This window comes from Bicyclus anynana, chromosome 13 (genome assembly GCF_947172395.1).
Source record: "Bicyclus anynana chromosome 13, ilBicAnyn1.1, whole genome shotgun sequence".
NCBI lineage: Eukaryota > Metazoa > Arthropoda > Insecta > Lepidoptera > Nymphalidae > Bicyclus > Bicyclus anynana.
Window position 1 is genome coordinate 9,275,680 of NC_069095.1, and position 27,632 is coordinate 9,303,311.

General features: G+C 35.7%; 1 protein-coding gene across 2 annotated transcripts in view; it reads left to right on the forward strand.

The window, feature by feature from the left end:
* LOC112053610 (monocarboxylate transporter 9) overlaps positions 1–27,632 on the forward strand; it is a 57,806-nt gene that overhangs the window by 12,952 nt on the left and 17,222 nt on the right. Inside the window, exons 1-3 of one of the 2 annotated variants that reach the window (XM_024093076.2) lie at positions 2,628–2,984; positions 11,097–11,218; positions 15,835–15,960. In XM_024093076.2, coding sequence (XP_023948844.1) covers positions 2,909–2,984; positions 11,097–11,218; positions 15,835–15,960 — 324 coding nt within the window. In that variant the 5' untranslated portion in view covers positions 2,628–2,908. Of the gene's footprint in view, positions 1–2,627; positions 2,985–11,096; positions 11,219–15,834; positions 15,961–27,632 lie in introns of those variants that run through there. The other variant, XM_052884909.1, reaches the window with a different exon arrangement.

Sequence of the window (27,632 nt, forward strand, 5' to 3'; positions counted from 1 at the left end):
CCCATGACGCACGAGTAATTGCAAATTTAGCATCCCGGGCTCCCCTACTACTAGGTACTAAAACGGGTCATACACGACCGCGACGTCAACCTTTAATTTTTTTTTAATGAATATTTGCCATATTTTTTATAATACGACCAATATTCCCATTCTCCTCCAACTAGTCGGGAAAGACTGTACTGAGTGGGAGTGGGTTTATTGCATTATCACGTTTACTGAAGTATGCTGGTAAAGCACTCAGTATGGACCAAATTATAAGGCAACTATGCACTTAAACGTCTGTAATTGTGTGCAAGCTTTCGTATAGAGAGCTCGTGGAAAGTCGCCGCGACCACATTCCTTGCCGAATGCTATTTATAAATAAACGGAGGCAGAAACAACCGTGCCATCAAAAAAGGAAAAAGGATTAGGCGCTGTGCTTAAATATGCTTCTAGAAACTTTAAGAACATTTTTATACATAACTAGCTGACACCGCGCGGTTTCATCCGCGTGGTTCCCGTTCCCGTAAGAATACGCGGATAATATATAGCCTAAACCTTCCTCGATCAATGAGCTATCTGTCACTGAAAGAATTTTTCAAATCGGACCAGTAGTTCCTGAGATTAACGCGTTTAATCAAACAAACAAACTCTTCAGCTTTATAATATTAGTAAAGACACAAACACGGGTGTCATGAGCTTCCATTGTCATTGTGGAAAGACATAAGTTTCCTTTTTAATGATGCTAGATGATTATAAATGTGCATTGGCTATCTAATAATACTGAGGTAGATAAACACTCGTTGCTCTTTGAAATAAAAGTATTTTAAAAGTTAATTTAAAATAAAAATCATGGTTTAATAAAGTTTTTAAACACATCTATCTATACTAATATTATAAGGCTGGGGCATCCTTCAACTCTTCAGATAAGTGCTTTCTAAGAAATTCACGTGTCTCAAACGGTGAAGGAAAAACATCGTGAGGAAACCTGCATAGGTACCTTGGAATTTTCTTAATTGTCTACGTGTGTGAAGTCTGCCAATCCGGATTGGGCCAGCATGGTGGACTAAGGCCTAACTCCTCACATTCTGAGAGGAGACTCGTGCTCAACAGTGAGTCAAATATAGGTCGTTATTGAAGGAATAGTTCATGTAACTACTTATTATGTATCTACACAATCACACAAATAAAGCATCAAAGCAAAGTCGCTTGGAAAATGTTAAGCATAAAGCAGATTACGTGATAAATTCCAGATCGATAAAACTGGAACCTGCAATACAAGTGTTTTAAATGACATAGAACTTGAAAATTTACATAGCATTAAGATTATGATATAAACATAATCTTTTTCGCATAATTAACACAGTTGATATTTTGCAATCGATACAAGTGCAGTGATTTGAGTATTGTGATCAAAGAGATTATAGTAAACTACGCGCAAAAATATTGTTCAGATATATTATCAGATTTTTAACTATTATTCTACCAATTTTAATAGTATAGTTTATTACAAAGGACATTGGTGTAATTAGGACCTATTATTATTAGTAATTTTCATGTTTGAATACAGATTTGAGCGCTTAATTTATTAATATGTGATACAGACTTAACTTATTAGACTTTTTTGGTAAAATATTCGTGGTAGTAAATGTATCTACTTTTTTGTGAATATCATAACTTTGATAGAAATGTTTTAATAGAATACTTTTTTATTAATTTTTTATTAAAATTGATATTTCCCCACTCTATTAATAATAATATAAAATTGAAAATAATGAAAACCCCCGAATGTCATGAAATTATTAATTACATTCTCGATCAAATCATCAATCTTTCAGTGCGCTTTCATTTAAGACCCCACTCGAGTATATGTATTTGCAAACATTCGGTTATTCTTCCCTTCTTAAGGGGTTAACCCCCAGAACTTTCAAATGACTTAACTGATTTTCATCAAACATACCTAAGAACACTCTCACATAAGTCACACTTCATACAAAATAAACTAAATTGAAATCGCTTCATCCGTTCGGGAGCTCTGGTGCCACAGACAGACTGACGGATATTTATACTTTACAACACTTCTCTTTTGGTGATGAGGGTTAAAAATAAATGTTTAGATATGTCAATTTACTTTGCAAATCACATTTGGTCAATATTTACATTGAATCCGGTTATACTGTACACTGAGTTCGTTTGTTAAGTCTACACTTATCTCCCGAAGGTCCCGTACATTGCTACTTTTTATTTGATCTTTCTTATTACGAGGTTATCAAAGTTAATTGCTCAAATATTCAACAACATTGCCTTATCTGCTATGTATGTAAATACTTACGAATTAAACAATCTCAGCGTGACATCTTAAAATATTATTTTTATTCACAAATTGGTAAACATTTGTCTCATATTTACGGTGCATAATAATTATATTTATACTCACCACGAATAAATAATATTAATAATACAAATAATGCCAAATTGTCCCAAGAGTTTCCTTATTATGTTCATTACTGTATCGCTCATTTTAGAAGGAAGTCTGTTTAGGTCTTTAAAACAATGTTTATAACAAATTCTGTGTATGTATGTCTGTGTTGTATAATAAATCATAATATATAATTAGTGTTAATATAATGTAACTTTCTAGAAAGTTCTTGTGCACAAATGTATAACTCAAGGAAGCCAAAGAAGGCACACCAGAGAGTGATTGTGTTATTTCAGTATTCGCTATCAACGGTTGTTTATCCCTGAGTTCAAAGAGTTCAAACACTATCTGAAGTTAAATGACGCCAAGAGGGCATGGCCAGGGCTCGAAAACAGTTTGAAATGTTTAATAAATTTAAATCATTGGCTGTACATTGACTAATACTAGTTCCTTGACACGTCTGTTAAACTTACGCCTTTATTATTTATTTCAAGTAAATCAAAGTTGAAAATGTCTCTACCAGATAAGTTAAACTATAATCCAGACGAAGACTTGGCATTTAAAGGCTTTAGCCAAGAGTTCCACGGTATGTAGATAAAACTTATTGATTACTTATTCTTACTTCGTGATAGCCCAGTGGACATAACTTCTGTCTCCGATTCCGGAGGGTGTAGGTTTGAATCCGGTCCGGGGCAAGCACATCCTACTTTTCAGTTATGTGCATTTAAAGAAATTTAATATCACGTGTCTCAAACGGTGAAGGAACCTGCATACCTGAAATTTTCTTAATTTCGTGGTGGACTAAACCCTCTCATTCTGAGAGGAGACTCGTAATCAACAGTGAGCCGAATATGGGTCGTTAATGGCGTGATGAATACCTACTTATTAACACTACATTTAAAATGAGACTTACGGTATTCGAATTTCGAAATGGCAGTAGTTAAACTTAACTAGCAAATTAATTACATTCACATGATAATTGAATGGACTTGCTTGATCCTAGTTAATATTATGGATCACATTGCACGATTCAGGACACGAGCCATAGGTACTTACTTCATTGTTTTTCATCGTATTGTCGTCGTTGCGATCGTCTAATATGGTGTTTTTATCGTATTGTCGTTGTTGCGATCGTCTAATATGGTGTTTTTATCGTATTGTCGTCGTTGCGATCGTCTAATATGGTGTTTTCATCATATTGTCGTTGTTACAATCGTCTAATATGATGTTTTCATCGTATTGTCGTTGTTGCGATCGTCTAATATGGTGTTTTCATCATATTGTCGTTGTTACAATCGTCTAATATGGTGTTTTCATCGTATTGTCGTTGTTGCGATCGTCTAATATGTTGTTTACATCGTATTGTCGTTGTTACAATTGTTGTCTAATATGATGTTTTCATCGTAATGACCATGACAAATTCATTTTACATCAAGCGGCATAGATTTTCGTTTTTACTAACATCATATTCCAATCTATAAAACATAATTATGTTAATTAACGGTTTTTTCTTAAAATATTGTTTACATGCTTTTTTTACTCTCTACAAGTTAGCCCTTGACTATAATCTCATCTGATGGTAAATGATGATGTAATCTAGGATGGAAGCGAGCTAACTTGTTAGGAGTAGGATGAAATCCACACCCCTTTCGGTTTCTACACAACATCGTACCGGAACAATATTTTTTTTATAAAAACGCTTAGCGGCACGTCTTTGTCGGTAGGGTGGTAAATTACCACGGCCGAAGCCTCCCACCAGCCAGACCTGGACCAATTAAGAAAACCGCAATCGGCCCAACCGGGAATCGAACCTAGGACATCCATTTGTAAATCCACCGTGGTTACCACTGCGCCACGGAGGCCGTCAAAACGTCCATTTTTATATTTATAACAACTACAATACCAATGCCAATGTACGTAAAATGACGATAATATTGTAATTTCGTTAAAAAAACAATGCCTAGAAGATGAGATATCACTAAGTAAAAATAACAATAACATTGGCCATATAAAATGTTTATTTGCATTTATCTACGTCACGTTTTGGCCCCAAACGATATGAGTTATCGGTTAGGGTCAAAACGTGACTCGACACAAACACCCCACGCGAATCCAAACATTATAAATCAAATGTAACACACATTCAGACAGACAACTGAACGGTCATGTTATAGATTTATTTCACTTGGACCTGTAGGTTTCGATTGTGCAGGTCAATGATGTTAAATATTGTTAGATGTGTTACTAGGTCATTAAAAATGAGGCGCTCAAAAGAGGAAATTTCCACATCTGTATGTGGTCAACGTTATTTAAACAAATAATACCTAAATATCGTCAACAATGTAGAGTTGTGTGTTCAGAAAGTGTAAAAACTATATATACATAAATAAATAATGGAATTAAAGACAAAATTGTGCATGTGTGCGCTCAGTTTTGTAGCCAATTATTCGGATCACTTTTTGCGGTGATTTTGTAGGGACGTAACCGATCTATTGTGTAAAAATATCATTGGTGCAGGTCGATTGGAGCAAAACACTTATGTTATCGTTTGTACCGACTTTCACGATAACGACATTTTCTGTTTTATGCCAATAGTCAAGTTATCTCTAATAAGTAAACAGATTACAGTTTATAAAGCGAAAGCTTAAACTATAAGTGAGATGAAAATGGATAGTAATGAAGATTAATATTGAAAGTAGACTCCTCGCCACGAAAAGAGTACCGTAGACGCGGCGCTAATGTCTTATTGGTGCTCATTATCATTTGGTAATGGCGGTCTTATTGTCATTTTGTGTAAAGCGCTGTAAATTTTAGTTCAGGTTTTAGCCGCGGGACCTTTTTCTGAATTTTATTTATAAATACCGGACGCCCGTGACTTTTAAAACCCGCGGGAGCCATGTATTTTACATGGATAAAAAGTAGTCTATATGTTGCTCAATAAACTCCTCTGTCTTCCAGTGAAAGGCCCGTTAAAATCGGTTCAGTCGTTCTAAAGATTAGCCCGGACAAACAGAAAGACAGATAAACGTTACTATCATGCCCTTGAAAGTGAATAAGCTTCACGTTTAAGGGCATGAGTCTTAAATCTCAAGAATTGGTCATTTCACCGACACCACATCGAAATAGCAATGCCAGCAATGCTAGAAATAATCGTGGGGTTAGAACTTAAAAATTCCTTGGACGTACTTTGTCACAAAGATCTTTACTATAGAAGCATTACTATTAAGTATAAAGATTTTACAAAACTTGTGCTTATTATCTAGCGAACGCCCGCGACTTCGTCCGCGTGAAATTCAGTTTTTCACAAATCCCGCGTGAACCATGGATTTTTCCGGGATGATGAACTTAAGTGTTAATCCAGAGTAAAATCTATTTTCATTCCAAATTTCAGCTAAATCGCTTCAGTAGCCGCAGCGCAAAGGGGGAACAAATATACACACACTCACACACTCACACACACACACATCGATCGTAGATCGTTAGATGGGCCTCAAAGCGTCGCGGAATTGTCATTGGTTTCGCACATTGAGTACGTCATCACTCGTAACACATTTATCTTTATTAATGTTGTGGTTTGTGTTTTTACATTTCCAAATTAACACGAAGGCATAATTAAGGGATTAAAAAAAACCGTCAATATTTTTTTAGTCCACGTCCAACATGTGCTTGTTACGTACTAAGATAAGATGTGCGTGCACGTCTAAGTAATGACATAAAATTGTGCGTTCTTTAGTATGGAGGGGCCCATCTAACGATTTATATCGATGCACACACACAAACTTTCGCCTTTATAATATTAGTATGATGCTAAATCGCAAGTACGTTTTGATCTCATAATGTATACTTTAATTTTAAATTATCCACTGCGTAGAATGTCTAAAACGTTCTACAAATTCAGTTGTTCAAATAAAAACACAAGTCCACAATGTATTCGTTAAAGCCTTGACGCAACTGGGTATGGGTAGGTACGTCTGTTTCACGTGTTTCACGGACCAGTAATTTATTGTAATAATTGTGGAGTGTACGTACTCGTAGGTACGCCGAATCCTGATTACTAACGTCTTTCAATTTACCAACGAGCATTGTATTATACCGAACTATATACACCTAATGTCTTAACAATCCATGTACTAATATTACAAACTAGCTGGTGCTTCGCGGTTTCACCCGCGTGCTTACCGTTCCCGTAGGAATACGGGGATATTATAAAGCCTATAGCCTTCCTCGATAAATGGGCTATCTAACACTGAAAGAATTTTTCAAATCGGTCCAGTAGTTCCTGAGATTAGCGCGTTCAATCAAACAAACAAACAAACAAACTCTTTAGTTTTATAATATTAATTACAAATGTAAAAGTAAGTGATAATAATAGCCGTGATAGCCCAGTGGATATGACCTCTGCCTCCGATCCCCGAGGGTGTGGGTTCGAATCCGGTCCGGGGCATACACCTCCAACTTTTCAGTTGTGTGCATTTTAAGAAATTAAATATCACGTGTCTCAAACGGTGAAGGAAAACATCGTGAGGAAACCTGCATAACAGAGAATTTTCTTAATTCTCTGCGTGTGTGACATTTTTAGAGTCGCATTTTATGGCCTATCCCTCTTATTCTGAGAGGAGACTCTTGCTCAGCAGTGAGCCGATTATGGGTTGATAATGATGATGATGAAAGTAAGTATATCTGTCTGTCTGTTACCATTTCACGGCTAATCGTAATCTACTGAACCGATTTAAGTAGATTAAAAGTATAGACATAAGTTGGACCTTAGAGCAGAACATAACTAACTTTTTATCTCAGAAAAAAGGCTGCGTCCAAAATCAATGGTTCCTGCAGGATTTATAAAAAAAAATCACGCAATCGGAGTCGCAGACATCCGGTAGTCCGCTAGTTATATAGAAATAAGATAAGATTTATTGTTTTTTTTTTGTTTGTTGCAAATAGGCTTCGAAACTACCGACCGCACCTAACTACTGCACCGATTTTAAAAATTATTTCACTAACAGAAACTTTTTTTATATCACCTGTTTATTATCTCATCTTAAAATTACATTACTATACTAATTAAAAAAACATATTTCACATTTTAAAACGAAAAGGAAGCGACATTTTCAGCGTGTAACATTGGCTATAGGTAAGCCCCGCATTTCCACTGGTAAAGGGCACACCCTTTGTTTTTTTAAAAACTAGGCACGTTTTTTTTTATAAAGCAATGTTATATCATATAATGACGTCACTTTTAAGTGAAACTGTAAAAGAAACAATCGTTACATGGTCACTTTTAATGATTCGTAAACTATTGGTGGAATTAAATGTTCCAATTAACTAAAGTAGGTAATGAAAACAGTCTCTAATAATAAAGACATTTTTGTGTTAAACAATACGGGTATATTATTTTGTTGGTACAAATATGTCTCCTCATTTCGGCTCATAATTCCGAAATTAAGTAATTCCTAGTATTAACTTCCACTCCTGTGCAAATAAAAGCCAGACCTGGACCAATTAAGAAAACCTCAATCTGCCCAGCCGGGGATTGATGCCAGGACCTCCGTCTTGTAAATCCAACGCGCATACCACTGCGCCATGGAGACCATCAAAGTGGCTGTTATGATATAGGCCTATTCTGTATATCTACCTATTTTTACAGTATCGCGCGATATGGTAATTTTCTATTTTTACGTAACCTTCAATAACAACAACATTTTAAAAAAAATCATGTTTACTATTGTTATCAATGACTCTACACAATTAAAAACTTATATAAAAATTATAGAGCCAATGTAACGTCGCAAAAATGTAAGTTCGCATACTATTCAAAGTTTATTAAACAAAACAATATAAATGTTAATTATTTAACTCATTATTGCCCATAATGTAGGTACATTGTGATAATGTCTGTAACCACGCTGACCTCGAACGTTCATAGCTTCGTTATAAAAACATTTCAAGTTCGTAGTGATGATTTTTTGCCGCGTGCGTCGACACAAAATTACTTAAACAGCCATTAATTTGCGGCTCTGCGTATTGCGTATTACATTTACATCACAACTGATGTATTGTAGCTATGCGCAGAAACACATTTTCGGATGTTAGCGACGTACGGAAGACAATTACAACATTATTGATGACATTACAATCGCATACAAAATTTTCAATAATTTGACATCTATAATGTATGTACGGTTCAGGAACGAGCTAGGAGAATCTCTGCATGATCGGATCAGAAATGACGAGATCCGGAAAAGAACCAAAGTCACCGACATAGCTCAACGAGTCGCGAAGCTGAAGTGGCGCGAGCCACATAGTCTCAAGAGTGAAGATATTGGATTGGCCAAATCGGTTCTGTAGTTGCGACGTTTATGAGTAACAAACGTCCAAAGAAACATCCATACAAACTTTTGCGTTTATAATATTAGTAGGATTAAGATTTTATTCTATTCTATAATTTATTAGAATTAATCCATTAACATTCGAATACAAAAGCTTGATGCACATGTATGTTCATTCATGCATCATCATCATCAGTGACAGAAGAGTTGGCTCATTTTTTGTGCAAAGGATCAGCCTGTCAAACGTGCAAATGCAGCCAGAGTCAGTATTCTTGCCACTCTGCATTTAAGCATTTAATAATTGCCTAATTGCCACTAATCATATATAAACACTATAACAAAGCCGTACATTAATAAATACTCGTAATTCATCATTTGCAACTGAAAAATTCTATTCACTCGGGTACTCACGTGTACCGCTCAGAAGTTACGGCATAGTGCTCAGAGTTATTTTCTGATATAGTAACAGCCTTCTAAGCATTATTCACGTTGGTTCATATCACAGGTAAATTTTTTTCAAGGGCTTGTAGTCTATAAGCGTTGTATCTAAGCATTTAATAATAAGCCTAACTGACATGTCAAAAGTGCTTGTAAACTGAGCCTACTTGAAATAAATGACTTTTGATTTTGATTTTTTTTTGAGCCTATTATGAGATATGATTTTCACTACCTACATACATCCTGCAGACTTGACGATGAAATTGATCGTGATGGCCGATGACGTAAGATTTTCTCTCAGAGATAACTGTATGTCATCAAAATGATGATTTTTTTTATAAAGCTAATTCAATGTAGCGTTGTATTTTTCCTCTTATCAGTGATAACACGAACGATATTGTTTTCATTCATAGAATTGGAATTATATTACAATTTAGTCACCTTGCGCCTATTCCACGCCCGGATAGTACTGCATTCCTATTCAATTAATTACTTTTGTACTAATTAATATAATGCACCAACACACCATGAAATAAAAAAAAATCTTGGTTTGCTTTAAAGGTCTGTACCCTAAGGGTAAAAACCTATTGCTAAAGACTCGATGTGTGTCCGTCCGTCTTTCTGCTAGGCACACTTCACAGATTATATTATATTTCTATTGTAGCTATAACAACAAATATTAAGAAAATAAAATATAAATATTTTAATAAAAAAATTAAATCGACACAAAACTAAACTAAAAAGCGAAAAATAACATCGTATGAGCTACCTTGTGATCAGATTGAAGGCGGTGCCAAGCCAGTGTCATGTTTTAATTAAAGCCGTTTCTGAAAGAACCTCGGCAATTTTGTAACCTAAACGGCCTCCTCCTTAGAAGTCGGTTAAAAAGAAAACTCCTATACAACAAACATATGTCGTTTTTTTTTCAGTTTTTATAGAAAATGGTACGGAATTCTTCGCGCGCACGTTGAATTTGCACTTGGCCAATTATTGAAAGACGTACATACATATTTATAGTTTCATAACGATTTTACTTTTAGATATGGAATGCCCTTCAAGCTTCCGTTTTCCTTACCACTTACAATGTCAGGATCTTCAAGTTATAAGTGACTAGACCTCTTCTAGGCTAACGCGTTTTAATGTATGCATCATCCCTTACTATTTAGGCGTAATTGTATTCAAGCGTTAGCTTATATCGTTAAAAATACTAGTCCGACTCGCCCACCGAGGGTTTCATACGTAGGTGAAGGGTCCCCATTGGCGTACACAAGGTTTTCAACTAGGGTAGACATTATGTACAAATTGTACAAAATTCCTTATTCAATAGAGTTAGCGTGAAATCTATGAAGTGCACGCCACTGAGTGTCCCATATAGGTATAGGCATCGAATGGCGCAGTTTTTGTCGAGCTTTTTCCGAAATTCAGCTTCAAATACTTATTTTTTTTATATTTTTACCCGACTGCGTCAGAAGGAGGGTAACATTTTTTTTCGAGCGTATGTATGCGTATACATATATGCTGCATATGCGTATGCGTATGTATGCTGCTGGGGACAAACAATACTTTCTTACATACAAGCATAAAATGAAATATCAATGTTTGTCACCGCACCGCAGTCAATTTAACTTGAAATGTATTACCTTGTATGTACCTACTTTTGAGATTTTTTCCTGTACATAGGGTCTATAACGATGTTTGCCAAATTTTGTAGTTCTATCTAGATCAACGGAAAGTACCAAGAGTTTTGATTACCTTAAGAGTGTCGAAATGAGCGTTTTTTGATGAATTAATGAGTTTTAATGAGATACACACAATAGAGTTTGGCCTAACCCCTCTCATTTTGAGAGGAGACTCGAGCTCAGTGAGCCGGATATGGGTTGATAATGATGATGATGGTGATGACCAATAGACAAATAACCCATGTCGTGTTCCAGGGTTCACGATGGTGCACCGGGTAGCGACGGACGAGCGGCCCTTCGAGACGCCGTCCTCGGACGAGAGCGGCATGGGTCGCAGCGACTCCCCCAGCGACGAGTCCGAACCAGAAGCAGCTCTGGTACGTCATAACTTCTCTTTTTTTTATTCTTTACAAGTTAGCCCTTGACTACAATCTCACCTGATGGTAAGTGATGATGCAATCTAAGATGGAAGCGGGCTAATATTGGAATAACTGAGTTACTTAAAGTATAGATAGTAATGTATCACTAACAAATAAATAATTTAAATAAAATAAGAAAACGCATGTTTTTTTTAATTTGTTTAAATTATTTTTTAAATATGGCGGTCTCTACTTTCATTAGTATCTACTGGTATTTTATTTCTGTCAAAATTGATAAGCTAGAACTTTTTGATACATGGCCAACATATTTTTTCAATAAAAATAAACATCATGAATTAAAGTCATACTAAAGTCAACAGGATGTCACCAATACAAATAGTAAGGCGTTGTACAAACAATAGACACTGTAATCTTACCGACATGAGCAAAGTCACCTTTCGTTTTCGCAGTGTACGAAAGCTTGTGCCGTTTTAACCACATTTTTCACTGAAGATCCGCTTTTATTATTCGTAACGTATGCCTATCCCACAGATTTTTTTATTCTCTACCAGATAACCCTCGACTACAATCTTATCTGATGCTAAGTGATGATGCAATCTAAGATGGAAACGGGCTAACTTGTTAGGAGTAGGATGAAAATCCATATCCCATTCGGTTTTTACACGACCAAATAAATCCTATAGATATTAGATACTTATCCCGATAAATGGACTATCCAAAATAAAAATATTTTTTTTATATATACAAATCAGTAGTTCAAATATTAGCGCGTTAAATCAAACAAACTCTTATAGAAGCGTATGACTCGCTCTTAGTTTTTTGCAGTAATTGCTAATTTGAATGTTGGAATAACAACAATAAGTCTCAGAGATTTTTACACAAGTTTTCACTCGTTTCTAAGCGACAGAGACGATTATGTCGTATGGCGATAAAGTAGTGTCTACGTTTGTAGAACCCCTAAAATGCTGACATTTGATTAGTCTCCGATTGGTTAGAAATCCAATCGCGGCCAACCCAAAAAAATAAAATAAAGTGTTTTATCTTCGCTTTTAAAAGGCAAACAATATGCCGCCTTTCGTTCCATTAAATTTGATATGGTATTAGATTCTTTTAAAACATATTTAACAATCATAACAATTTTGATCGTTGGCTATCATATCGGCTCGATTTTGTTGAATTTTGAAAAAGTTGAACCAAAGATCATTGAAGAAAATAAGTGTAAAAAAATCCAGACGGATAAAATCGACACAAAATCAGAATGTACAGAAGCTTGCAACTGTGGGGAACGAAAACAAAAGGAAAAAAATAAGTGTAAGTGTTAGAATCCATTAAAAGTATACCATCATCTTGGTAGAACACTTAAATAAAAATAACAACACATTCAAGAAGTTTACACGGAATATGACGGCATTACAGAAGAAATTGCGCTGGCAGAGAAAAATTCGTAAAGTGACGGAGAAAATCATAAATGTGGCCCTTATCTCAACGATCACAGTTGCTTGTGCTGAAATCGCCGCAACCATATTAATTATTTTAATGTTTTAATTCATATTATTCATATACGAGTAAAACCTAAACGAAAAATGGCAGCGCGAAGAGCGTTACACAGGGGAATGGTATTATTGAACAGAACTCTGAATTTTACTACTAACGCTATCATGTGGATCGCTTTTGCGGTTGGAATGTACGTTATTTTTATAATATGATGATAACACTTGAAAAATATGGAAAAATCGAGTTATAAAAACAAAACTGAAAAGGTCCAAAAATGTTAATAAAGAAGTTTTCCGATTTTACGTTTTTTTAATGTAATTGTTTTAATATACTATACAATTATGTTTACTGTATTTTGTATTTAATTGAAACGATACGAGGATTTTTTTTTTCTTAAGTAGGTATTTATTTTAATTTGAGGATGGTTTGAAGCTATTTTATCAAAGCCTTTCAACAATTTCTACTGGCACCATCATGGGATGGAATGAACCTATGAATATGTAATTTAATACATTCATAACACATACGAGTATACTATTTACGAGTAAAGTAAATTGCATCAGCTCACTGCTGAGCTCGAGTCTCCTCTCAGAGAATGAGAGGTGTTAGGATTAGGCCAATAGTCCACCACGCTGGCACAATGCGAATTGGCAGACTTCATACACGCCTTGAATTAAGAAAATTCTTTGGTATGCATTTTTCCTCACGATGTTTTTCGTTCACCGTTTGAGAACGTTATATTTATTTTTTTAAAACGCACACAACTGAAAAGTTGGAGGACCGGACAGGATTCGAACCCATCACACCCTCCGGAATCGGAGGCAGAGGTCATGTCCACTGGCCTATACGTACGTAAATTAGAGCAATACATAAGCTCAAAAAAAGCTCTTTTTATAGTCTTTGTGGCACTGGCAAGGTTCACCCGATATAGCCACTCGACTGATAAGGGCGGGTGCTTAATTGGTAATATTGATAGATTGGCTGTGCTCTTAATATGTATAAGGTAAAGTCAACACCATATCGGGTAGCAAAGTCAAGTGATGTCATAGATGCGACCTCTGAAGGTCTTTTGATACTTTTACTTGTACTGTTTTCTGTGCTGTGCAGTGAACCCCACTAATAATAATAGTTAACGTCCCTAAACGCGAAAGTTTGTGTATGGATACGAGTTTATAACGGAGATGAATAAATTAATGTATCTTTTATCCCAAAAAAGTTTCCCAGTTCTAGAGGGTGGAAAATTTTGGAAAATTGACAAATTGGTGAATTTCCCGCGGATGATCGATACAAGAATTATTATTTTTACCTACTTTTAGTTTTATCTTTAATCTGTTAAATTAAACGACTCTGTTATCATAATGAAACGGTATTTGAGGCTTCATCATATTATAAAATAACTTATTTTCTATAGTTACGAGCATAGAATTATAAGTACTTGTACCTACTCATAAATCTATGGTTACGAGTCACACAGTTTCAGAGTTTGAAAGTGCCGGCCAACAAAAAAAAAATGGCACGACTCGTTAGAATGAGCCATTTGGAGCAATAGTACTAATATGGCATAAAAGTAGTCAGGTGGCTCTGAACCAAATTATACAGGTTCGATGATTCGTTATTTTCATACATTTTGTCGATTTTCAAAAGTGCCCGCTAAGAAAAAAAACTAGAACTACAATCTTTGTGCAATACTAATTATTGCTCCAAATTGGCAGTTCTAACGATAAGTATAAGCTTTTTTTATTTTAGACAAAATACTTAAACAGTACCTTGTACAATAATATAGGTAGCTGTTACGCCTCTATCTAGCATAAAACTTTCATTTCAATTAAACGGACAGTTTAGAAACGCGTAGATCTTTTGATCACACAATAAATTTCTGAACGTTACAGAAATTACACGTATTCCTATGTCATATAGAACTGCCAAAGTTCTGTCAAAGTTAATAATATAAGAATATTTTATAAACTAAAATAAATACCTATCTGCATATTACTAACGACGCGACAATTGTTATAGAGATGTCTGATTTTGAAATGAGAACTCTTTGGGCAGGGTTTGGGGATGTGACGTCAGCGGTCGAGGAACACCTTGTGATGTATCATTGCTTCTTTTACTTATTACCATCACCTAAGTTGTTATTCAGATTTCAGCTTATTATTAACTCCCAGCTGAATAAAGGCCTTCACTCTGAGAGGTTTCAATATGTCGCACCTTCAGAATTATAGAGACCTAATCCAACATTTGACTTTTAGTCATAGAATGCTGTTTTTCAAAAACTAGTTTTTTTGCATTAGGTCTCTATCATTCTAAAGGTGCGATCTTGCCCATAGTTAGATTATTACGTTGTTAGACAAGCTTAGAATAGTTTATATGTATATTTATATAATGAACAAGATTTTTATTGGAGTAGGTATATCGAATGGCTATATGCACGGGCGTGTAACAGCAATGCTGTCCACTTCTTTATCTTGACAGTGACTGTGATCTATGTTAATATTTTTTTTAGTTGTAATACAATAATTTAAGAAAGTTATGTGGAAAAGTACTCTTTACAACAAAGTGAGCTCAGCAGTGGGCCGAATATGGGTTGATAATGATAATGATGATGATGATGGGGGGGGGGGGGGGGGTTACGGGGGAACAAGGGGGAACTTGCTCACCCGGTGATTTCTTACAGGCTGATGATAATGAGCAACTAGGTCATCTCCTCCCAAAATTCGGGTGGAGGTCCAGACCTCGAGGCTATGCCCGGGTAAGATAATAATGATGATTCTGACGGCCTCTGTGGCGCAGTGGTGTGCGCGGTGAATTTACAAGACGGAGGTCCTGGGTTCGATCCCCAGCTGGGCCGACTGAGGTTTTCTTAATTGGTCCAGGTCTGGCTGGTGGGAGGCTTTGGTCGTGGATAGTTATCACCCTACCGACAAAGACGTTTTAGCGTTCCGATACGATGTCGTGTAGAAACCGAAAGGGGTGTGGATTTTCATCCTCCTCCTAACAAGTTAGCCCGCTTCCATCTTAGATTGCATCATCACTGACCATCAGGTGAGATTGTAATCAAGGGCTAACTTGTAAAGAGTAAAGAAAAAAAAATGATTCTGACGATTACTGTTTCGCAGGTGGTACCACCAGATGGCGGTTGGGGCTGGGTTGTGGTGGCGGCTTCTTTCATGTGCAATTTTGTGGTGGACGGCATCATATTCTCTGGAGGATGTCTCTTGGAGCCGATAGAAAAATCTTTTGGGGTAAGTTTTACTATTTAGTTTTCATTAAGATCTGTCTTATCTTTGTATATACCTACATAAATCATTATGTAATTAATCTTACTAAAGGTATGTACCTATAAATGCGAAAGGTCAGTCATCACGAAATCTCGAAAATCACTTGACGTAGGTACATATATGAAATTTGGCAGGGAGGTAGTTAATAGATAGTAGACATTCGCTAAGAATAGATTTTGCAGGAGGGCCAGATTAAGGAGGTAAGGTCCGCTAGTAGGTACGTAGGTATATACCTACCTATTATAAATAATAGGTATATACATATATATGTATACCTATTACTTACAACATGTCATGTTTTAACTAAGTATATGTACCTACCTACTTAAATAAAGTATGACTAGTCGATTCTCAAATCTTATCAAAATTTATATAATGCTCTTAAAACCAATGATAATTTTATACTATAGATAGGTTACGTTCCTACTAAATCACCGCAAAATATGATCCGAATTTAGCTACACCCTTTGATTATATATACGTCTATATGTATAATCAAAGGCTAGGCCACTGAGCGCACACATGCACAATTTTGTCTTTAATTCCATTATCTATATATGTATAGTTTTAACACTCCCTGCACACACAACTCGACATTGTAGCCGATATTTAGGTAAGTACCTAGGTATTATTTGTTTAAATAACGTCCGTTGTTTAATAAGGGACTAAATTAAATTAAGTCAATTTTCCACATTTATCCGCCTCAGTGTAGATGCGCTAGTGCCTTATCTCTAGTATAAAATATTGCTTAAAACCATTGAATTACTATGTACCTACAACGTATAATAATTCAATGCTTAAAACTGATTAACTATAAAAGTTTTATGACGCAAAACAGTTTTACAATAATCTATTGATTTAATAAAATATAAAATTAGAATAATTTTTCTATATACATATATTTTGAAGATCAATCCAAAAATCTGATGCGCACTATGTATAAATAGGTATTCGTCATACACGTGGCGACCACGCCCTCACAGCGCCCGCGCCGATCGCGTCACAACCGTGCCTCCAAATAATAATCAGTTTAGAAACCATTATCCTCAACATATTTATGCTATAAGTGCCTGTGAAGGCGAGACTGATATCTGAAAAGATGAAAGCCTATATAACGCTTACGATGGGTACTCGTATATAGTGGTAAATTCTATTGGGCGGAGTAGGGTCCTAGTAGGGGAAGAACCGTGATAGCCCAGTGGATATGATCTCTGCCTCCGATTCCGGAGGGTGTGGGTTCGAATCCGGTCATCACATGCACCTCCAACTTTTCAGTTGTGTGCATTTTAAGAAATTAAATATCACGTGTCTCAAACAGTGAAGTAAAAACATCGTGAGGAAACCTGCACACCGGAGAATTTTCTTAATTCACTGCGTGTGTTAAGTCTGCCAATACGCATTGGGCCAGCGTGGTGGACTAATGGCCTAACCCCTCTCATTCTGAGAGGAGACTCGAGCTCAGCAGTGAGCCGAATATGGATTGATAATGATGAAGATGATGAGGTTCCTCCGCCTAAAGGTAGGTAGGTACTCCGATTTACCTACTAAATGTATTAAAATAGCATGGAAGAATCCCGATAGAAAACACTCATTACAAGTTAATCTTAATAGTTTAGCATTTGTAAATGTAATTTTTATAAAAAAATCGGTGGTATAAGTAAATAAAAATGTTGAAAATGATTTTTACTTAATTTTAAGTAATATTTATTAGGTATTTACAATGAATATAAGCATTGAATACAACTACGTAATACTTTATTAAAATAATCTTGTCAGGAGTTTAAGCTTCATTGGCTTCATTACAAAACCACAGCAAAGGCGTTTTTTAAATTGCCAAACTATAAAAACACGATAAATTTAATTTATTTTTACATTAAACAAATCTGTTGTAATTTTAATACAAACAATCACATGTTTCAAAAATGTTTAGAACATCCTACTTCCTACTAATATATTAAACGCGAAAGTTTGTATTGTGATGTTTGGATGTTTGTTACTCTTTCACGCCTCGACTACTGAACCGAATTATTAAATTTGGTATTGAGATATATCATAGCATGGATTAACATATAGGCTATTTTATCCCGGAAAAATCCATGATTCCCGAGGGATTTGTGAAAAACTAAATTCCACGCGGACGAAGTCGCGGGCGTCCGCTAATTTTTTAATAATTCTTAACGAATTACCATAATTTTGCCTATGTAATTGGTAATTCCATATAATGAAAAGTTATAACTTAAGTAGTTACATTTAATTTATATGTTAATGTTTGTTATTTAAATTAAAAAAAAAATACATTAATAAGTTATTAATCTGTTTAGTTGTTTAAGTAATTAATAAGTAACTTATCAAGTAACTTATTAGATGATTTTTCACTTTTACCACAGAATAGGTTGGTAGTAGTTAGATATTAGGTAAATATAAATTATCTTTGATTGTATTGAAAATGTCGATTCATTCTTGACTTTACTACATGTCTATATTATTTTTCATTATTGTTGAAAAACAATAGTTAATTTGTGGTTTTTAAAAGTAGATAAGTATCAGGGGCGATGGGCCCTAACAACACGAATCCTATCGGGCTACCTTTTAAAAATCCATACAATTCATTATTGTACTCGTAATGTATTTTATAATTGAACAGCATTTCTACAATCTGTACAATAAACGCCTCCAATGCGCCAAAACGCTTCTAAAAAGAAGCAGTACATATAAATAAAATAAATAACACTGTAAGAACGTAGACGTATACGAGACTAATAAACACATGAACGGGTTACCTTTTCGAAAATTTCAGCCTTCGCTACTGATAAGTATAATATGTATGCCTATGTATGTACCTATAGTCTACTACCTACAGTCGTCGAAGTTCATTGACTAGAGTATTTTAGCGAGAAAGATACCGTTCGTATGAGGTTTAGCTGTCACATATTTCATATTTGTGTCATATTTCAATTAGCGAAGAGACGATAATCACCAGTTTTTCTTATCGTGACCCAGTTCTTCGGAGTAACCTTGGAGAGATGCCAGTATCAATTTCTGTCACATGAAAATATATCTAATACGGTACTGATATCTCATCTGTTATTATGCGTATAGTTTTGAAATATAAAACTTATTTCCGACAGTTTGATATAATACTTCCTTTATGTAACGTGATATAAAACCTTTAAAAATGTTATTAGTTCCGTCATTATAGTCTGTACATATGTTACTCGTACAGTAACCAATAGGGATGACGGATCCTTATAAACCTATTCCTACATATTCATTAAGGTAATGAACGAAATTAATTTAACGTTGGTACCTACTTATCTGAAAACTAGCTGAAAGTGCGCGGTTTTACCTGTGTGGTTCCCGTTCCCGTAAGAAAACGGGGATAATATATAGCTTATAGCCTTCCTCGATAAATAGGCTATCTAACACTGAAAGAATTTTTCAAATCGGTCCAGTAGTTCCTGAGATTAGCGCGTTCAATCAAACAAACAAACTCTTCAGCTCTCTTATATATTAGTATAGATACTGAATGGGTTCATTATTAATCATAATTTGACAACCCATATATGGCACATATTTTACTATACTAGCCTCCTCTAATAACGGCGAATAAACGAGCAATTTTCTCGGAAACTGTTCGAATGATTTTTATACATATAGCAGTTTCCGGGGCTGGGATGTTAGAGAAATATTTAAACATTTAAACGTATACGTTAAAATACATGCCGTAAAGGATGCCGTGTGAATAGCATGATATAAGACGATGATATAAAATTGGTTCTGAGAAATCTTTCGTCAGTCCCACTTCTCGCGCACCCAACAAAAGCACAAGTGAGTGGTGAATACTCGCTCTATGAGTTACGTTTGTCGGCCGCCACAACAATGTCGAGACTCGACTTCGAGAGTCGGCGATTACCATAATGTTAAGGCCAAGGCCTAGACGCCGGCGCCTATTGGACTCATTCATGTTCCCTGGTTCTTGTTTTCAACATTCACGATTCTTGTTTTTCGTTATAACAGCTCTGCATTCTGTAAAGCTACATCTCTGTCACATCGGTTGTATCCATGGCAACTTCATTGTTAATTTTGACATCTTATAAACATTAAATTCGGAACGGAATAAGACGTGTTATAGGCGACTAGTTCATCGAAAGTAAAAAGCGGAATCGCCCCAATTTCAGATGCTCAATTCACTTTTGCGCTTCTAACTTTCATGATTACCGAGTCTTATGTAAAACGAGAATTCTAATTTCTCATTTAAGTAATGAGCGTTTTAATTGTGGGACCAGATGTTTTGAGCTTTCTCTAAACATATTATGTATTTATCTGTATATTCTGACTTGAGTTACGGTGGGAAGCGTGACTCAAGTCCTTAGTCACCAGTTAAACTTAGTTACTAGTGTTCATTTTCTTGTAATATAGCATTTCATCATCGTCATCATCACCATCATATCAGCCGATGGATGTCCACTGCAGGACGTAGGCCTTTTGTAGGGACTTCCAAACATCACGATACTGAGCAACCTGCATCCAACGAATCCCTGCGACTCGCTTGATGTCGTCAGTCCACCTGGTGGGGGGTCGACCAACACTGTGCTTACTAGTGCGGCGTCGCCATTCCAGTACTTTGTGACCCTAACGTCCATCGGCTCCTTGAACTATGTGCCCCGCCCATTGCCACTTCAGCTTCGCAACTCTTTGAGCTATGTCGGTGACTTTGGTACTTCTGCGGATCTCCTCATTTCTGATTCGATCACGCAGAGATACTCCTGCTATGTGACTCTGAGCATTTGTTAAACATAATGAACCGGGTTAAAAAGTAGCGTATTTCAATGGTCTGAATTAACTGCTAAATTGACCGCCAACCGCATTGGAACAGTGTTGAGGGCTTAAACCATGCCAAATCTCCTCTACCATAAAGAAGGACCTGGCACTCTAGTGAACCATTCAAATAGGCTATTAATGATGACTCTTAAATAGTCAGTAGGGAATCGATTCCATCAATTGCAGTGTGTTGTGACTCTGTTCTGCTGTCTAAGTCTGTATTGCATAAAAAAAAATCTGGCTACTGTCTACTCATGAACAAATGGTGATTACACCATCAACACCATACGACACCTTATACTCTGCTATAGTTAGCTTTTTACAAACTTTGTCATACCCCAAATTCTATAGCAGTGCGTTTTGAAATTAGCTGTTCCCATAAGGTATAAGAGAAATCTAATATTGTCGTATTCTAGTGTCTTTTGCAATAATTGTATTCCGATCTAGATTGTAGTCCAAGCTTTACACGAGACAATATGACGTCAGAAAGAGTTGCGGTCGCGACGGGTGGCTTGCGGCCGCGGGTCAATTAATTACACAATTTACGCCACCTCGCCGCGCCAGCCTGAGCCTGCACGTGGAAATATTCCGCCGACATATGAGCACTCTAACGCCGGCCACAGACGGTCAAGTATACAGCATACAGCGCTGCCTGGAGAGAGCGTTGGGATGTAGACATGCCCCCGGCACGTATGACTGTGAGGTCGGATCCTCACAGACATTACACACACAGGCGAGCCCGGTAATAAAAACTCCGCGTGTTTCCCAGACCGCCTTCTTGATTCCCTTACATGTTATTTAATCGTATTTCTTGTCCCAGCCCCTTGTCACAGAAGGGGTCTGGGGTTGTGACATCACAACACGACGGATGCCTTTCGTCTTCCGTGGCCCCGGTACCAATGCGCTCCGAGTGACTCAGTGCCATAGCCGATGAAAGGTTGCCTCTGAGGAAACGAGGTCCATGTCTTCGCGCGTATTTATTATATCGTATCGATGTGGGCAGTGAAAATATCGAAACCATCAATTTTAGCGACGCGGACGGCGCTATATAATGAGTATAATGAGGTATACTTGAATGTCTGTGGCGATTGTGAGCTACCAAAAGAGGGTAACATAACACGATTCAAATAAAAAAATCCATTATTACACTTTCAATTCGTTATTGCGTGTCTTTTTCGTTATACGTGACATTCGCGATGTTATTTATGTCTATGTAACACCTGACATGCGTAGGTATACTAAAGTAGCAGAAGTGTTATAAATTGGGTAAGATTTGGGCGGAGTATTACGTTTGCTATCTCCCTAAATGTACGGTATAGCTGGTGACTATATACTTTTAATCAGCTACATTCCAACACCTGGAATTCCCTGGATTAAAGTGTTTTAATTACTTAGGTACCGGTATTTAACAAACATCGATTTACGATGTTTTTCCTTCATCGTTTGAGGCACGTGATAACAACTGAAAAGTTGGAGGTACATACTCGAACCGGTTTCGAACCCGCCCGCCCAATCGAAGACAGAGGTCATATCCACTGGGCTATAACGGGTCTATTAAAGTTAAATAAAAGCTTATAATGAAGGAAAGGCCACATCGATAACGTTTAATGTCGCGCCAAACAAACATGGAGCTTTCGATTTGCGAAAGTGCAGTAACCCGAGTATTAAGCACACGGCGCACCGCAGTCACAGATAGGGTTGCCAACCGTACTATCGTTATCAACCCATTTCGGCTCACTGCTGAGCTCGAGTCTCCTCTCAGAAAGAGAGGGGTTAGGCCATAGTCCACCACGCTGGCCCAATGCGGATTGGCAGACTTCACACACGCAGAGAATTAAGAAAATTCTCTGGTATGCAGGTTTCCTCACGATGTTTTCCTTCACCGTTTGAGACACGTGATATTTAATTTATTAACCGTACTATAATATATAGTATTGTCCTATATTTTGGGTATGCGTACCTGCGTGCGTATATACTGTTTAAGAAATTTATAGTACGCAAAAGTACTATATTTTTTTACATTAATTTTCAACATAAGCAATAAGTGTGCATAGTATCCGAACCTGCCCCTGTAGAAAAGTGGGAATGACATTTGCTATCGACAGGTCGCATGAACATGATCTGTCATTCCCATACATTTTTCTAGTTTTCGAAGCGTTTGCGATTGTAGAAAGAGAATCGAGTGCCACTTGGCTAGGGGGGCTGTCTATTTAATCGTTTGTTTTTTTATTTGTTTTAAAATTAAATGTCAAAAACCATGTGGTACTTTAGATGAAAATTTCTAGAAAAATGCAAGAGATGCTATATTACTAATAAATATAGTTTTCCTAAAAATAAATACGCAACAAATATAATTATCTTCGTAGTCTATTTTTTGCTTATTCCATAAAAATACTATATTTTCTTTAAGTTAAATAATATTTTTTTCAACTTAAATCTGAAAAAATGTTGGCAACCCTAGTCACAGACGGTGAGGGCAACGTACCGAATCGGCCTCGAAGCGGCGAACTTGCATTTTTGATCTGTATCATTAAGTGGAAACGAGTGGATTTTAACTTATTGCCAGATTGGCTGGATATCTTGTACGGCGCACCGGTACATGAGTGTGATAACTTGAAAACTTTATCAACACACTAAAGGACGCCCGCGAATCAGTCCGCGTGGAATTTAGTTTTTTACAAATCCTACGAGAATCATGGATTTTTTCGGGAAGAACACTTATGAATATTATTTATTTAAACGGGTACATACCACTATAAAATGACGAGATTTTTAATGTCGATATTTCGACCCAGTTGCATGGATCGTGGTCACAACGGGACTGAAATAAATAAATAAATAATATTCATAATGAACAACCACGAAATAAGTTTAAAATCATTAACATATGCTACTTGCCTATGTGTTAATCTAGAATAAAAATATCTATTTACATTCCAAAGGAGATGGTCCAAAATTGGTTGGTGGAAATAAAAGATTGAAAATATATTTTTTTAACTATTTTCGATTATATAAATATACGAATTTACTTTAATTCTTTCGAAATAATATTCTCTCCCTAGAAATGCAACACTAATATGGGTAACAATGGTGAATTGATGACGTTTTCAACGCAATAGTCGTTTTGACGTTTGCTACCAAATGTCATGTCATAGTTGCTTTTAGGGCGCCATCTTATAACTCAAAAACTGTTTTTAATTTTATTTATTTCTTTTTATTTACTTACATTTATTCACTTATTTAGATTTTAACAAATACCCTGTATTATTTAAATTAAACCCCTTTCATTCTGAGAGGAGACTCGAGCTCAGCAGTGAGCCGAATATGGGTTGATGACGACGATTTAAATTTTAATGATACGGAGTAAAAGAGTCGACCTGAAATGGACAGGGCTCCTCTCAGCCAAATCGCTTCAGTAGCCGCGTAAAGGAGGAAACAAACATATTTAAACTCTTACACACACACACAAACTTTCGCTTTTATAATATTAATGTGACTGACTTACGCCCGCGACTCTGTTGGCGTGAAGCTCTTTACAAATACCGCGGAAAACATGGATTTTTCCGAGATAAAAAATAGCCTTTGTTCTGCTCCAAGGTCCGATTTAACTGTAAATGCTAAATTTTATTTAAATCGTTTCAGTGGTTTGTTCGTAAAAAGATGACTAACAGGCAGACAGATTTACTTTCGCATATATAAAGTATTAGTATGGATTCTTGGAATTGAAGAATGATTGGTTGGATATCTTGTAAGACTTGTATGGTACACGAGTGTCTTATCATGAAAAGTTTATGTACGAACACATTCTTGAAAATAAAGAATGGTTTGATATATTGGTTTTGATTTCCCGTGAAAGATTAACCATTGCATTTTACAAAAAGTATAGCCATTCCATAGATTTATAACACATAGATAGTGTGTAGTCGCAGAATTCGGAAGTGCCCCGAAATGGGAGCCCTTGACGCATCGCTCCGCTACGATAACTACGCTCGTGTGCGTGTCGCCAAGTAAATTAGCTTAGCTACGCTCAAATAGTCACAAAAGTGGCTTACGTTTGGAGTGAAAAATTTTTAGGTATAGCGGGTCTATATGTTATTAGTCTAAGGGCCATTCCTTCTCCACGAGTTATTGAGTTATGACTATTTACGAAATCTGGTAAATACTTCTATCACACATCTTACACCTCAGCTGCCAACGTATCGCCAAACAAGTATGATGCCGTGTAGAAACCAGTATCGGTACTCGGTAGAATCAACTGTATCCCTTACAGGCAACAATATTTTACCAAGCTAACTTACATGCATTTAAGTTTTATTTTTTGAAATAATAATTATAAGCTAATACTGCTTTACACTGTGTTGCAGTTATTATCGGAAATAAAATCTTACACGCATTTTTTTTTCTTTTATTATTATTATTATTGATGAAACTTACATTGCACCTCAAAAGAGACAATAGTTAATTAATCTACATAGGTACTCGTAGGTACATATTACATAGTCAAGCGAAGGCGAGTGGCAGAAATATGCACAAATGCTCCGGACAATAATGTTAAGAAAGGAAGAAAAGGAAAAAGAAGAGAAAAAGAAATGGGAAATACCCTAAAGGCAGTTAGCATGATGTAATGCCATGCAGTTCCGTGCTAACTCTGACGATAATAATATATAAATAAAAAAATTAAATAAATAAATTACATTACGCAAAGTGGATTAATTTTGTCAATCTAAAACTTTTCTATACCAAATACATTTGTTTTTAAACATTGTATTGTGAATATAAATTTACAATATAAAATACAAATGTATTTTAGTTATTCTTAGTTAGTACCTAATTCATTTGCTCATCAACTAATGTGATAAGACTAAAAATGCATATTGCATCCTATTATGTGAAACTAACAATGTAACTAAATATTAAACTAGTGAAACTGGATTCAATAACAGAACTTGATTGATACTTAAAAAACTCTACCGTGACTCTATTTTTAGTAATAAATTGATGTCGCGACAACAATAATAGTTATTACTTTACCATTGAAAATGACACTTACAAAATCTCTGGAACGTGAGTTTATTTGCAATCCAATAAAAAGTCTTAAAAGCTGTGTAAACTATTATGACGGCTATAATAATGACGGCGTCCCGCGTCTGTGTTGGTATTAGTAGCATCTATAAGTTTTTGTGGGTACAATTAAGAAAAAAACTTGATAAGTGTGAGTCGTAATCGTCCACAGAGAGTTTCGTACAAATAATTCTTTTTACTTATACTTAAAAAGCTTTTCCTTAGGGATCTACAATACAATGTTTTGATGTCTCTAGCAGAGTTGACAATGCCTTGCTTTAAAACCAAGAACCCTTGATTTATTGTGAACAACGAGTATTTTTTTATGATTGTCTTTGAAAAAAATCGATGAATTTTAGCGGAAATGAGCTCCGGAACTGTAGACTCTACATAAAACGTACGTAACGGGACGTAACGGGTTGATTGTTGAAAGGGATGATGACAGTTTTTTTATATTGTATATAAATTAAGAGTATGCTAGTAGTAAAGCAATTTTGTTGAAGTAACAAGATATCTGCGATCATTACTTTCGGAGCTACAGGGTTTAAATGGTTCTGCCGCGGATCCCTAAGATACGCCCAAAATGGCACGAACTAATGACGTCGTAGGTTTATAATGATCGTTAGATTTTTATGGGCGTTCAAACAAAATTATTAATATCTTTGTTATTTGTGCTTATAGTTTATTCATTAAAATATGTCACATTTAATGTGAGGAAGCTAAGACTGTATGAACTTTCATGTAATTACGATACAAGATTTTTAATTCATTTTTAAATTTTTTAATCTTATTTATTTTGCAAATATCACGTTAATCTTTGCTTTTATGTATAAATTAGTTAACATTGACCTTTACCTACCCGAATGTATCATAAAAATCAAAACATTAAAACATCATCATCCCCATTAACTTCTAGTTGCTTCGTTTCTTTTTGATATTGGTTAAAAATAAGTTACATAACTTGCCTTCATACTGACATAATGCACCTTTAGGTATCTATTGAAATTTTTCTTTCACAATTTGAAACTGTTGGATATTCGCCAGAACGTTAACAAAAACCGGTTTATATTCACGTGTGGGAGGAACGTTTATTGCAATCGTTTATTTCTAATTCTGAATCGAATAGCTGTCGGATGCAAAAAAGATAGGTGTTGCAAATGTTTCAGGCTTGCTGGATTAGTTTTATTACTGCGTTTATTTTTCTTGTTGGCATCCAACGGCGGGCTTGAAATTGTTGGTGCTATTCTTACGGTGGTGTGTATTAGTGATGTAACGAATATTCGCATACATTCGCGAAATAAATGCGAATTTTTTGCGAATATAAATTTTCATTTTATGTTATAGTTGGGTAATAAAACAAAATTCATTTATTTCTTATGTTTTTTAATGTAATAACCTCGTACTTGCATCATCAGTCTACTCTTTATCATTTATTTATTTAAATTTGGGCACACAGATTAATTAATAATATATAGATGGAGCGTACAGAACACGACGGTGTCGTAGCCGCTCCAAATACGAAATACAAGAGCGAATACATTTTCGAGACAGTACGATACGAAGCGTCGCATCAGTAACTTTCAATGTTATTCAAGTAAAATGGCGTCTTGTGTTTTTAAATATTTCAAAAACTGTTTACAAAAATATACATACAGCCGAACGTAGAACCTCCTCCTTTTTGGAAGTCGGTTAAAACCTTAAGAAATAAGAGAAAGAGTGTTTTTAAATTGGTAATTATTGATTATTAATTATTA